Source organism: Clytia hemisphaerica, unplaced genomic scaffold, assembly GCF_902728285.1.
Source record: "Clytia hemisphaerica strain Z4C2 unplaced genomic scaffold, Clytia hemisphaerica genome assembly, whole genome shotgun sequence".
Lineage (NCBI taxonomy): Eukaryota > Metazoa > Cnidaria > Hydrozoa > Leptothecata > Clytiidae > Clytia > Clytia hemisphaerica.
The window spans coordinates 533,264-546,274 of record NW_027104561.1 but is presented as its reverse complement, the minus strand read 5'-3'; the positions used below and the strand labels follow the sequence as shown (position 1 = coordinate 546,274).

The following is a 13,011-nucleotide window of genomic DNA, read 5'->3' as shown; positions in this document are numbered from 1 at the left end:
TCGGGCTTGAAACTCAATGCTTCGAGGGTGTCTGTCTGTTTGCATTCATGTGGTATTTAGATATTTACATCGGTTGTTAATTAGCGTTCGGTTTCGTTGACGTTCTCTATAATGAGGATGTTTATACTTTTCAAATCCTTAATGTACGTTTGGTAATTACACCAAGAAACGTTTTGTGGTTATAAAGGATGTATTGCGCTGACCATAATTGCTTTTCAGACAAAAGTTATTACAGATTCTTTTAGAATAGATATCATATTCTAGTTTTACGAGCAGTCAAGTTTGCAATCTATTCACATAGCTCCACCCCTCCTTACTGATTTGTCCACAGCTTTGTGAAATGGGGTAAAAGTTAGTATGGATTTACACTATATCGTAATTCGATCCAATTTCAAGAATACACTACCTTTTTAAAGAATAATTTGAATCTTTTAGAAAAACATATAAATACGTGCAAAAATACAAAATCCCTAAAAAATCCCCTAAAATAGAAAAATATTTATAATGAATGCATATTGAAAATTCGTATTACAAATGCAGTATAAAGATATGACAAGGAGTTTCACTAAGATGGGCGGCAAATACGGACGTCACTAATTTCGTTAGCTGTGTTAACAGACCATCGCAGAGCCGATTGGGCTATTCCAGAAAATGTCCGTACATGGGGACTGGAGGATATAGTACGCTCTGTCCGGGGGTCAAAAGTCACAGGGGGTAAATTTCTAAAAAATGTTATCCACCCCCATATTCAAATCTATTCTGGAAAAGCCCATTTTGTATTTAGGCAAAATCCATTAAATCAAAAATCTTTTCAATTGATGATTTAACAATTGTACCAGAGGAATGTAAAGAGATGGAAAAACAGCTTTTCTGATCACTCAAAGTTCAACGATCACTTTTATTGAAAATTCTATTGTAAAAACGCTGATTAGGTCACGGCTCGCCATACAAATCGGACGGTTTCTACATGATTTGACGATAAAAATGAAAATTTGTTTTTCCTTTTTTGCCGATTACTAGTTCAATTGTCAACTGTCAGAAGTCGAGTATAATCAAGATGAAGTTATAATTTTCTCGAGCTCTAGCTTTCCATATTATAGTGCGGTCATGATGCGGTTATATTAGTAAAATCGCTAGGAAATTCTGAGCAAGAAGATATAGGTACCTTTTCGTATAAGAGAGGTGTACCCAAAATATAAGCCCTGAAAGTTTGCGCATAATCAGGCTTGAAACAAAAGAATTTTGTCACAACACGCTAATTATGCAGATTTTTTATAGCGACAACAAAAGAAATCTATTTACTCGACATAAACTCCCTTAAGGGCAAGAGACCTGGTATATAACGAGCCGTTTTTCCATTGTTTTCAAGAAGCTGTTTTTCCATCTCTTTCCATTCCTCTCTGATTGTACTTAACGAAAGAGTGAGTCTTTAAACAAATAAACTACGTACGTAGGACAGCAATTTCAAACTTTGAAATCATTCTGTCTTAGTACCGAATACTATCGATAGTTTTTATTGGGCATGGATTATAGCTATCGTATCTATTAGAGTACGCTATTCGTCTTCAGCGCAAAACCCCTACTCTAGAGCCTTAACCCCTGTGTAGACTAGCTAATGTAGCTATGATTTTAAGCATAAATATATAAATAAACAGTTAAACTTTTGAATATTCACTTTCAGGTCATTGGATATGCTGAATGATTATTTGATGACTGAGCGTGACTGAGTATGGGTCCAAGGAAAAGAAATGCAAACGTTGGAACAAAATCTCATTCCTTCTCCTCCTGGATTTCCAGTTTTCTCATTTCGTTGTTGACTTCTTTGCGTGGTGCTTCAATCGTGATCTTACCATCCCGATAACGCGATGACAAAAATTCGGAATTGACTTCAGCACTTAAAGAGAATTTTCTTTCATAACGTTTATGATGTGCAATAGCGCCGTGTTCGTCGACGCGTTCCTCTTTACGTTCGGCCGTCACCACGAGATAACGTTCGTTAACGTGAATGGATATCTCACTTGGCTTATACTCACTAACGTCCAATGTCACTTTGAATTTATCACCATCCTCGTTTGCCGGCAATACAGCAAACTCCTCCGAATTTACCGCGTTGTTTTGATCTGCTTGTTTTGCGATCGCTTTGATGATGAGTACGCCGTCTAACGTAATGGTGGACGTCAACGTACGCATGTCGATTTGTTCGGGGATAACGTAAACACGTTGGAATTCACTTTTATCGAAACCACTTTCCAGTTCTTGGTGATGCTTGCCTGTGACGTAAAGCTTCTGTCCTGTAGAAGCAAAAACCTTTCATTACTTTCATTGAATGGTATTTTGAAACAATGTCAAGCCCGGCCTAAACGGACTAAAAATACCAAAAATTTAAGATGTTTTAACGTGGCAAGAACTAAAATAGGCTACTCTTTTGTGCTAAATTGTAAAGGGGGTGGAGTGGAATAAGTAGGGGGGTGGTACTCTTGGAGGGGATCCATAAAATAGAGGGAAGGTCATTATTGATTTTAGGGTGATTTTGCCAAAAACCCCTAGGAAAATGAAGGTTTTCAGGAAATTTCATAAAATGGGGGGGTGCTATTGGGGTAATTTTTTCCCGAAAAATTGCAAAATTGACCCCACTACAATTAGTACTAGTAATAACATGGTTTAGAGGGTAATTTGGGATTAATAACCCCGAGGTTCATTGAAAACATTTCAAAATATTTTGAAGTGTTTTCAATGAAACGAGGGGTTATTAATCCAAAATCACCCGAGAATACCATGTTATTCCGCGTTAATTTTATGGTCAAAAAAAGAATTGAAGAACACTCAATCGCTATTCTTTTCGAAACTTATAAAAACATTCGAAACTATAAAAAAACATTCGACTGACACTCTTATTTTGATTGGCTTAAAAATTTCGTACGATATTTTGTTAACCAATCAAAATATCGTACGATACTTTTCTTTCAACCAATAGAAATTTTTGTTTACATCAGGGCGATTACAAAAAAGCGGGTCCTTTACAAATCTAAGCTAAATGTAATCAACCATATAATTAAGCACAGAAGAGTAGGGTTTTTTATAATTTTTATATGCATTGCACTTATAAGCATATCTAGGCTCAGATATGGGATAAATTTAAGCATATGCTATAATTTGCATTACGTCGAGCCTGGAAAAATATAAGAAGTTACTTTGTAATACCAGGTAGTAATTTTGCGTTATTTGAATTGTTCTCACTTTTTTGTGAAGCCATTGCAAAGATTTCTATAAAACCCCGGAGGTACTAAGTTTACGAAGTGACGGGCCAAAGTTCGAAAATCGACCCTTTAAGAGACTGAATTTCGACGTTTTTACGACCCTTATACATATTTTTTTTTATAAGCAAGTGTCTGCCCCTACATCAGACTCGCATTATGCTTAGCATTCTATTGTTCTCAAACAATAGAGCCATTGTTTTGGTACCAAAAACTGAGCCTGCATATGCTTATAAACGTTATGCTTATAAAAGAAAAAACATGTACCCGATTTTATGACACTTTGAGGGAGTCGATTTTTGATATTTCGTAATTTTTGGGCTCATTTAGAGAATCGATTGCTTTATTTATCGTTTTTGCACCCCTTTGAGAGACTTTCGACTTTATGGCATGGCTCGCACATACCTGACACCCATTCTGGTCAAGTATTCCAACCCTGAGGAATGAAGGATGATGAAAGAAATGCTTTCGATTATTGATTCATTTGTTCGACAGTTATGACAGAAAAATCTGTGTCTTTTCCTTCCTCTTTCCCCAGTTTTGTTTGCTGTAACTTAGTTGAAAATTCAAATCTTAGCAAATTTAAGCGCGACCTAAGCATCCATAGCGTCAGCCTGGGTTTAGGTCCCAGGCAAAAATTAGGTCCCCCCTGAGTTTTAAGTCCCCCCAAAGATTCATGTATTTTTTGGTAGCCCCCAGGACTTTTGACGCTATACACTTTCAAAAAATTGATCCCGTAAAAAAGGGTTTGTCAATGTAAATTGCGTTCAGTTCTAGGTTTAAGATAAAATATTTTGCACACTTTCGAAAAATTTTCAGATTCATGAGCTTCAATTTGAGTAATTGAAGCCAACTATTAAGCTGAGTTATTTTAGCCCCCACGTTAAGTGATGAGTTTTTAGCTCCACCAAGTACATAGGTCTCCCCATAGAATTGGTGTACTTCCAGCCCCCTCCTTTTTTGGGAAACATTTAGGGTGTAACCCCCCCCCCAACCAGCAGGGGGGGCTGACGCTATGAGCATCTTTGAGCCTGTTTTCGGATTTTTTTTGCTTGAATTTAAAAACATGTAGCCAAATACCGGGTGCGCCATAAAAAAGTTTCTCTCTTTGAAACTAATTTTTTTCGAAATCTAAAGATTTTAAAAGAATCATTCCCATTTCATTGAAAAGAAGAAAGATAAACTTAAATTATGATGGGTCACTTATTAAATTCGATTCATTAGATCAAAAGTTATGCTCAATTGAATGGAAAAGTTACTTTCAGAAAGTGCTCGAAATCGTTAAAAATCGACCTATCAAACTTTCTTCATGTCATTGAAATTCAAGCTTCCTTTTACAACAAAAGGTCATTTAGACAGTTAATTATCATTTTTAATGACTGAAACGAAAAAACTGATGTATCATGTAATGATGCTTCTGTTTGATTTGATAGGTCGATTTTTAACGTTTTTCAGCACTTTTCGAAAGTAACTTTTCTATTCAATTGAACATAAATTTTGATTTACTGAATAGAATTTAATTAATGATCCATCAAAATTTAAGTCTATCTTTCTTCTTTCCAATGAAATAGAAATGGTTCTTTTAAAATTTTTAGATTTCGAGAAAATTAGTTTCAAAGAGAGAAACTTTTTTGTGGCGCACCCGGTAGTTGTAGTCAAAGTAAAAGGTAATGATTTTATTGAATTGGAAAAATAGGCTCCTAAATTCGACTTTCTACTATAAAATAATCTCGATAATTTTGATCAAATTAAAACTTACCGCCTAATATATTTAAAAAATTCGGATAAAACATCCCCTTCTCACAGATCCGGTAGGATTCTTTTGAGGATAAAATAAACAGACTGAAACTCGATGGCGATTGATATTCCAATATCTTTTATGGCTGGGGATTCTTTTGTTTATAAGTCAGAAAATTCAGTGGGGATGGAAAAAATATGATATTTTGCATTGAGGATTGGTTTATTTGATTATTATCAGTGGGGACAAAAATTGGAGGATAATTTCCCAACGGGGACGATATTTTGGACAATTTTTCAAGTGGGAAGGGTTCCCAGTGGGGCTGTGAGAAGGGGGTGCGATAAATGACACTATTTATTCTATATTTTGATTTTAAACGTTTTCAAGATTTTTAATGAAGTTTGGCGTATTTCTTAAGTTTTTGGTTTTTACGTTTTTACCTGTGAAATTCATACTTTCAAGTTTATGGGGATTATTTTCAAGTTTATGGGGATTATTTTCAAGTTTATGGGGTTTATTTTCAAGTTTATGGGGTTTATTTTCAAGGTTTTTCAAGGTGGTTTTAGGAGACATCCCAATATTTACTCTCAAGTATTCGATAAAAACCAATTCCTTTTGAAAATCGAATTAGAGAACGTCAAGTAAACTCGACAATTAAAAATTAGGCTACCCAGTCTCAAAAATAATTTCAAGCAAAAAAATAAGTCCAAGAAGAAGAGTGAAAAGGAAACCATATGCTCTTACCATCCACTTTGAGAGTGATTTCTTCTGGTGTGTAATGCTTGACACTCAACAGGACTCGGAAATCATTCTTCGCGTTCTTTTGAGCGCGCGGTGCGGGTGGGCGGTAGGGTTCGTGACCAACCAGCTCGCGATAAAGTCTTGACCTCTCGATTGAACTTTCACGCCTCAGCTTTGTGGCGCCCTGTTGAGGGCGTGGATAGTAGGTGGCGCAATAACGTTGGGGCGGGAAGGTGGATTCTAATTCGTCATCAAAAGGATCTTCAAGGATTTCTTCCATGGATTCAGAATGGTGAACTGGTACGTGTTGGAAGGACATCTTGTTTTTTTGTTTCGTATTATTTTTATCTACAACGAAAAATACTCACATCAATATTTCAAAATAATACAATAAGAATTTATAGCCGGGAGAACTTTTGCCACTCGTATAGAACACCGTCTATCATAAGATGTATATTTCAACGAAACAACAAAATAAAGGTAAAAACTTGCGTTAATAAAGGATAAATTATCAAAAGTTATTTTCAAAAATATGCTATATCAAAAAATCTAAAAACTAAAAATATCATTTAAATATATATAATATTTATTAAAATTTTAATGTAGAAAATAATTTTCGTTTTATTTTTGCGGAGTTGCATTTCGATCCATCGTAAAAATCATGCAAACACTCTCAGACCCTTCAATCAGTAGTGAAAACCTAAGAAGACAAAAAAAATTAACGCTAAAGCTAAATTATCTTTATTGAGGTTAGATCGAGCTAACCTCCATATTCAAAATTAAAATAGCGTGTAAATATTTAGCGAACCATTGCATTGATATTAATAGTAAAAAGGATATTGATTTGATATTAAGTTATTAAGTTAAAACTATAACATGCTTAGATCTCGTTTTGAGAAAAAGTACCTTTGGTTTTGAGGAACGATAATGGAATCGCCTGACGTCATTTGCTTCGCAGTTTGACCATCAATTTGCAACTTGCATTTACCATTCTGTGTATGGGACAGAAGAGGAAAGTTAAGTAATATGTTATTATCTTGACCATGTGACTTGTTAAGATATTCTCGACATACTGGCAAAGTTGATACAAAAGTCTAATTTGAACATGGAATCTCTACATACATTAAGGAAACTTATTTTGGTAAGAACCAATTCTGGGGGATTTGGCGACCTTAGACAAAATTCGCTAAAATTAGTTTTCCAAAAAATTAATTATCTTACTCACTCAAAGTAAGCTCTCGCCAAAATTATTATTATTTCTTTCACTTTGTCAAAATAACCCGAAAAATTCATCAAAGTTGCTCAAAATAAGGCAAAATAGGACAGATTGAGCCTGCTATTCGCCAAAATTAGTTCTCGCCGAAATTAAAAAGTTTGAACATTCGACGAAATAAGTTCTCGCCAAAATAAGTACCCCACAGTTTTAAGAATAGTAACAGTAATACAACAAACAGGAAAAATATATTACCATCAACCAGATCCATGATTCAAAAGGGTTTTGTTGTGAAAAGTTACCTTCACCATTAGCATAAACCTGAAGCGAACAAAAAAGTAAGAAGATCGATTTCTAAACTTTTGTTTACAAAATTTCAAAAAACGTTAATGTGGTAAATTTCTCCAAAGGAAGATTTTGATTTGATCGCGAATAAGTTGAAAAAATGGATAAAAAGTCACATATTTAAGAGACAAGCTAAATTTCAGGAGACGAGGGATATAACGAAGAGACTCTCTTTTTTATAAGCATAATTTTTAAAAAGCAGACTGATGCTCAAATTAGCAGAAAAAAACAAACACAATGCTTAGCATAGCATAGCTCGAAGATTCATAATTCAAATTTTGTTTTGAAAATAGAATCAATGAGACAGGGAGGTAGACAATAAATATATTGAATTGAAAGGCATTTTGCACAATGATCTTCAATTAAAAGCGTATAAGAATACTTATTACAACAAGTACACACACCTTTTTATCGAGTGGATGTAATCATAAAGAAAGTAAAAAGTGAAGATGAAAATCAGTCAAATTTGACAATGTTTTAAAAAAAATTTCGTGAACATATCATATGTTAAGGCATAAATTGAGGCTGAAAATTAAATGTTGCTAAGCAAGCGAATGATGAGTTTCAGCCCGCAAATTTCCCGTATGGTTATAAAGCAAAGTATATTCCTAACAATTCGTAGAGGATTTTTATCTTCTCCTCACAGGGTGCTCGATGAGTTAATATGCTCAAGACACATACCTTGAACTCTCCTTGTTCGAACAACACTTTACCTTGATTATCCAACTCTTTTCGGTTTTCTTTCACCCACTAGCGATTGATTAAAGAAGATTATATAAAATAAATAAAAAAAAGTAAAACTCTCGAGACAGAATTAGTATAGTGGCACCTTTGTCTCATGAACAATTTTTACAATTACAGGGATAAAATTAAGTAGCAAAATACCGGAAAAGCTCACTTGTTACTTTTAAAGGGTTCGAATTTTTGTATTCGATTGTATACTGCTCAATTACACAAGGGGGGTATCAGAGAATTAGTGATTTTACAGTGGTCAACCTGTTTCGTGACACGGGGAGTATAGCAGAAATAAGAAACACATTCACTTCTCACCTCAGATAAAAGGAAAGGCGTATTAACGGTAGACGTTCGATCGACTTTGAATTTTTCTTCGTCTTCGTCTGTTGTTCCTATCATGAAAAATTGAACATTAAAACCTAGACAAAAACTCTAGGCCAGCAATACAACTCATCTCTTATAACATGAAATTGAGTAAGAGTGCAGTCATCAACTCAAGATCTCCCGTAAACATGTCATAATGGAATACAAAAACATAGTCTAAACTTACATGAAACTACTCTCGGGTACCTAATAGCCGTCTAGTCCCCCCGCTAATTAATTTTTCGAAAATTTTCCACCCAGGACATTCTTATTCCAACCCCCCCTCCCGCTTATTAATTTCTGGGAAAATGTTTTTGAAAGTTCCCTTTTTTGTCTTAATTCTGCTGTATTAGCCTCCTTTTCAAACATTTTCCACCCAGGACATTTTTATTACAACCCCCCCCCACCCGCTTATTTAATTTTGAGATTTTTTCCAACCCCGCTGCTTATTCCAACCCCCCCCGGCTATTAGGTACCCTAGAGTACTTAATTTTGGTGTTTAAACCTTAAGGGAGATTTTGAAATTTGGATGTTTACGAAAATCTATACATTTAGAGTTTGACATTATGGTATGTACCTGGTATAGGGACACCAGTTTTGTATTGCTCCGACGCAAAATATTCTTTGATAACAGGAAGAAAATCTTGAACCAACGAGCGCAAATGGAAATATTTTTGAAATAAGATCGTCTTCCCGTCTTCACAGTAATACCTACAATACGCAAAGATAATTGTTTAGAGATATAGTCGACTCTCGCTAATTCGAGCTCGAAAGGGGAATTCCACTTGTTCGAATAACAGAGAGATTCGAATTACAGAAAGTAACTGGAAAGGAGACTGGAAATAAGTTTGCAATTCAGTGGGCGAAATAAGCTTTCCCGTTGTGATCGGTTATTTTAGTAGATCGCTCGTGTTTATTGTCACCCGAAGGGCGACCATGGTTTTGGCTGAGATAGAAAATTTAGAAAATTTATCCCTGCTCATGATTTGCTAAAACTGTCTCATTTTGATGACATCAATTAATTTTCATTATGAATCTTTTGAACGAAGGAAAGATAAGCATCATTGCATATAGCAGAGAAAATGACTTCTTCTAACCTTCTTTCTACGAATTATACCTTGAAAATTTTTAAATTAGTTTCTTACAAATACAAACGCATGAAAATTCTAGATAGAAAATGGTTGTTCCAAAAGATAACTGAACCAACATTAACCAAACAGTATCGGATTAATATAGATCACTCAAATATTGATCGGTTATTTCTTTAAATTTGAAACTTTTTGTGTCGGTGTTGTTTTATTTCTGGTCGGTTTTAACCAATAACTGACCGCTATTTCCACCACTGCAGCATTATAAAAAGATTCCAAGCGAGAGTAGGTGTAATTTAATACAGAAAGCAAATGCATGATTCGACCAAATACTTCAGCTCACAAACCAACAAAATTTTGTTAACTACAGTACAACAAGCAAAACTGAATATTTGTTACCTTAACCCGTCCCATTGATCCGCTCTTTCCCTTTCGATGACCTATAGAAAGGGGTAAAGAATTATTATAATATTTTCAATTAGTATTCACTTAGAAGGTATACAATTCAACCTTTGAATTTCGTTAAGCCTTGAAATTAAAGTCCTTCACAAAGTGCTCAAGGAGATGTAATGATTACACGTTGTTCAACCACTTTTTTATCTCGAGGTAATCGAAAATTTTTAAACTATCCTCCAAGGTTACCAATCTCATAGTTATCTCCCAAAAAACGCTCGGTTATTTTTCAATTCGATTCTTCACTTTGTGATAAAATTCTTCATTTGGGCCACATGATTTTATGAAGCTATCTCTCATCAATATTTTCCAACCCAAATAATTGCTTCAGCATACCAATCCAAGAGTGTTTGCGTTTCTTTGCGGCGAGTGTGGGATACGTGAAGGTAACACAAAAACCTGAAATAATAAAGTGATCTCTTCAGAACAGAACTTAAGCTTTTAGAAAGTTGCAAGTTTCCCTTAACCTACAATACATTCTCCTCACTTTTTGAATTTAAAGTAGGTTAGTAGGTAAGTAGTTATGACCTAAATGGTTTGGTAAAAATTAACTTTTCAGAAGCCACTCGAGTTTGCAGGGATGCATACTCTTATGAATGTAAAATGTATTAAAGAAATTCTTGATGATGAGTAAAGACCTGATAGAGAGCTTACTTCTCCTTCACGAATATGGATGTCTTTAGGTTCGCCCTTCTCCATGATCTTCAAACACATATCGCCTTTCAACATGTAAAATAACTAAGAAATATTCGGTCATCAATGCTCTGTAGTTTATTTGATTTCGGGCAATAATTAGAGCCCGACCTAAACCGGTTAGTATTGTATTTGTTCAATGTTTCCTTGAGTTTCTTTCAATTTTCAATGCTTTATCGCGAAAATACAGTGGAAAAGAGAAAAAACAAATGAAATAAATTTCTGACGTCATAAAAATGAAGAAGAATGGTGCCTATGTAATATTCAATATCTTAGTGTAGTAGGCCCGTCACCGCCAAACCGGCTAACAATAGAATAGTTCGAATGATAAGATGACAATAATTCAACCTTAACCCCTTAAAATTGTTCATATCATTGATGTCGCAAAGTTCTCCTTCCCTCTTTCGAAAAAGATAACTATTGAGATGGCCGAAAGAATATCTATTGTGTACCTCTTCTCCTTGGTCCATATGGTAATCCTTTCGAACGTTCGGTCCTCCAACAAACATGATCTTCAAATAGCCACCTGCCCTTCAAAACAAAAAGAACTGTCTTTATGAAAAAACCAGACGTAATTGCTACTTGTTCCATGCAAATCTAACAGAATCTGAAAAGGCTAGTAGCAAAAACATTCTTATAAGTAAAACGTGTTGTTTCCAGGCTTCTAACTTCCAGCTTTTTACGATAAAAGAGATTTCGAGACCGTAAAATTGTTTGGTTTTGATTTCGGTTTTTCTTAGAAAATAGTACATTTACTAAATAGATTTTTGCATCAGTTTCCAATTTTTCAATTAAAGGTAGCAAGGAAAAATAATGGGTTAAAAAGTGTTTTTACATCCAGGACCTCTATGATTATATTTATCAAAATCTCAAGCATGACAAAAAGATGAATACTTGACCAAACAATGATAGTGGACTTTAAATAACCTGGACATACATGATGCTGTTACAAACAGGTGGCTTGAAACTCTCCTCATTTTCCTTCAGCCATTTGTCGACGTTGACAACGCATCCAATATTAGATTCTTCCACCATTTTGTAATTTCTTTTTTTTGACATGCATAAAATATAAGAAGAAACGTTACATATTATGAGCAATCATTCTGTTTGGAATTAATCGAATTCCCATGAAAAATAATAGAAGTTTTCAAAACAATGCAAAACCATAAAACGCACGGAGAGCAAAGTTTCAACCTCGCCAGCTTAATATTATGAGATTCGCAGAACCATTGACATTGATTGAAAAAAACTTGTTGTGAAATTAATTTGAAAACAGTTACATATAAAATGGAATTCCAAGTTTCTCTATGACATTTATTTTGACAATAAACACATAATGAGAAGTCCTAGTATCGCTCTCTCAAATTATAATAAGTTGAGCTATTATTACTCAGTATAAGACATCAATTGGTGTTACTTTCATAAATGTGGAATAAAATGTTACTTTCATAGACTTCTAACAGCAGACTTTTCTTATCTGCAAGCTTTAAAATAAGCTATTTGAACTATAGGTAAATTCAAGGACCAGAACAAGTTCTGGTTTGGACTTTACCTCACACTTATGAAAGTAAACCAGAAAGATAAAGAAAAACATTAGCAAGATTGGCCAGTAGCGAAGGGTATATTTGACCTGAGACATACTTAAAGACAGGATATTTTCTAAAGAGTATATTCACTCACATCTGCTCACATCTCAATTTATTATTATTTTTCTATGTTAAAAAAATCTAACTTTATACAGTGTTTGCATTTTGCTCCTTTTTAGTGTTATCACGTGATTCTTCAAAAGATTGTTCTGTGGTCAACGAATCTGTATCATTGAAATTCAACAAATCCTCATTTTCTTCTTCTTCATCAAATTTATATTTTCGCTCCTTTTCTAATTTCATGATAGCATGGTGACGTTCATTTATTACCTTCTCAACAAGGTCCATAGATTGTTCCACTTTGTGTAAGCGAGTTGGTCCTGGAACGAAAACACCAAGTCTTTTACATTCTTGGTCTAATGTCAATAACATGTTTTTCTCCTTTAATAAAACATACCAAAATTTATGTAAGTCAGTATTACTTCGAATACGCAGTTCAGAGATTTTCCAACGTCGTCCGACGACCGGTTCCTCTTCCACATAATTTTTCCCCTCGTAAACACCTGGTGGAAAAAATTCTTCGAACCCACGTTGACATGCTCCAACAGAAAAGCAACGTTTTGCAAAATTCAAATGAGTTCCAATGTTGTTCCGACAACAAATTCTTGTTAATAGGTTTGACATTATTTTAGAATACTTTTAGAAATAAGAGATCAATAATCATAACTTATAAATCTTGATAATTTCAAATATTGTAATTGAGACCCTGAGTAATTAAAATGCAGGGAAAAACACATCAAAC

At 34.4% G+C, this 13,011-nt stretch overlaps 2 protein-coding genes across 2 annotated transcripts; both read right to left on the bottom strand.

Annotated features, from left to right (window-relative positions):
- Positions 1 to 710: 710 nt before the first annotated feature.
- On the bottom strand, positions 711 to 6,116 carry LOC136823296 (small heat shock protein p36-like). The gene is made up of 2 exons (XM_067079477.1): positions 5,737 to 6,116; positions 711 to 2,291 (listed from the first exon to the last, which is right to left on the bottom strand). Exons 1-2 carry the CDS (start codon positions 6,050 to 6,052, stop codon positions 1,771 to 1,773), a joined length of 837 nt encoding a protein of 278 aa, XP_066935578.1. The 5' UTR covers positions 6,053 to 6,116; the 3' UTR covers positions 711 to 1,770.
- Positions 6,117 to 6,354: 238 nt separating this feature from the next.
- On the bottom strand, positions 6,355 to 11,707 carry LOC136823235 (3-hydroxyanthranilate 3,4-dioxygenase-like). Its single transcript, XM_067079416.1, has 11 exons — positions 11,561 to 11,707; positions 11,076 to 11,154; positions 10,585 to 10,668; positions 10,267 to 10,329; positions 9,877 to 9,917; positions 8,967 to 9,100; positions 8,342 to 8,418; positions 7,973 to 8,041; positions 7,202 to 7,267; positions 6,640 to 6,725; positions 6,355 to 6,433 (listed from the first exon to the last, which is right to left on the bottom strand). Exons 1-11 carry the CDS (start codon positions 11,680 to 11,682, stop codon positions 6,355 to 6,357), a joined length of 900 nt encoding a protein of 299 aa, XP_066935517.1. The 5' UTR covers positions 11,683 to 11,707.
- Between the last annotated feature and the right edge of the window lie 1,304 nt (positions 11,708 to 13,011).

Coding starts and splice junctions, on each gene's coding strand:
- LOC136823296 (XM_067079477.1), bottom strand. CDS start 6,052: ATGTCCTTCCAACACGTACCAGTTCACCATTCTGAATCCATGGAAGAA. Junction 2,292..5,736: donor AATCACTCTCAAAGTGGATG/GTAAGAGCATAT, acceptor TTGCTTCTACAG/GACAGAAGCTTTACGTCACA.
- LOC136823235 (XM_067079416.1), bottom strand. CDS start 11,682: ATGTCAAAAAAAAGAAATTACAAAATGGTGGAAGAATCTAATATTGGA. Junction 9,101..9,876: donor GATCAATGGGACGGGTTAAG/GTAACAAATATT, acceptor TGCGTATTGTAG/GTATTACTGTGAAGACGGGA. Junction 8,042..8,341: donor CGCCTTTCCTTTTATCTGAG/GTGAGAAGTGAA, acceptor ATCAATCGCTAG/TGGGTGAAAGAAAACCGAAA.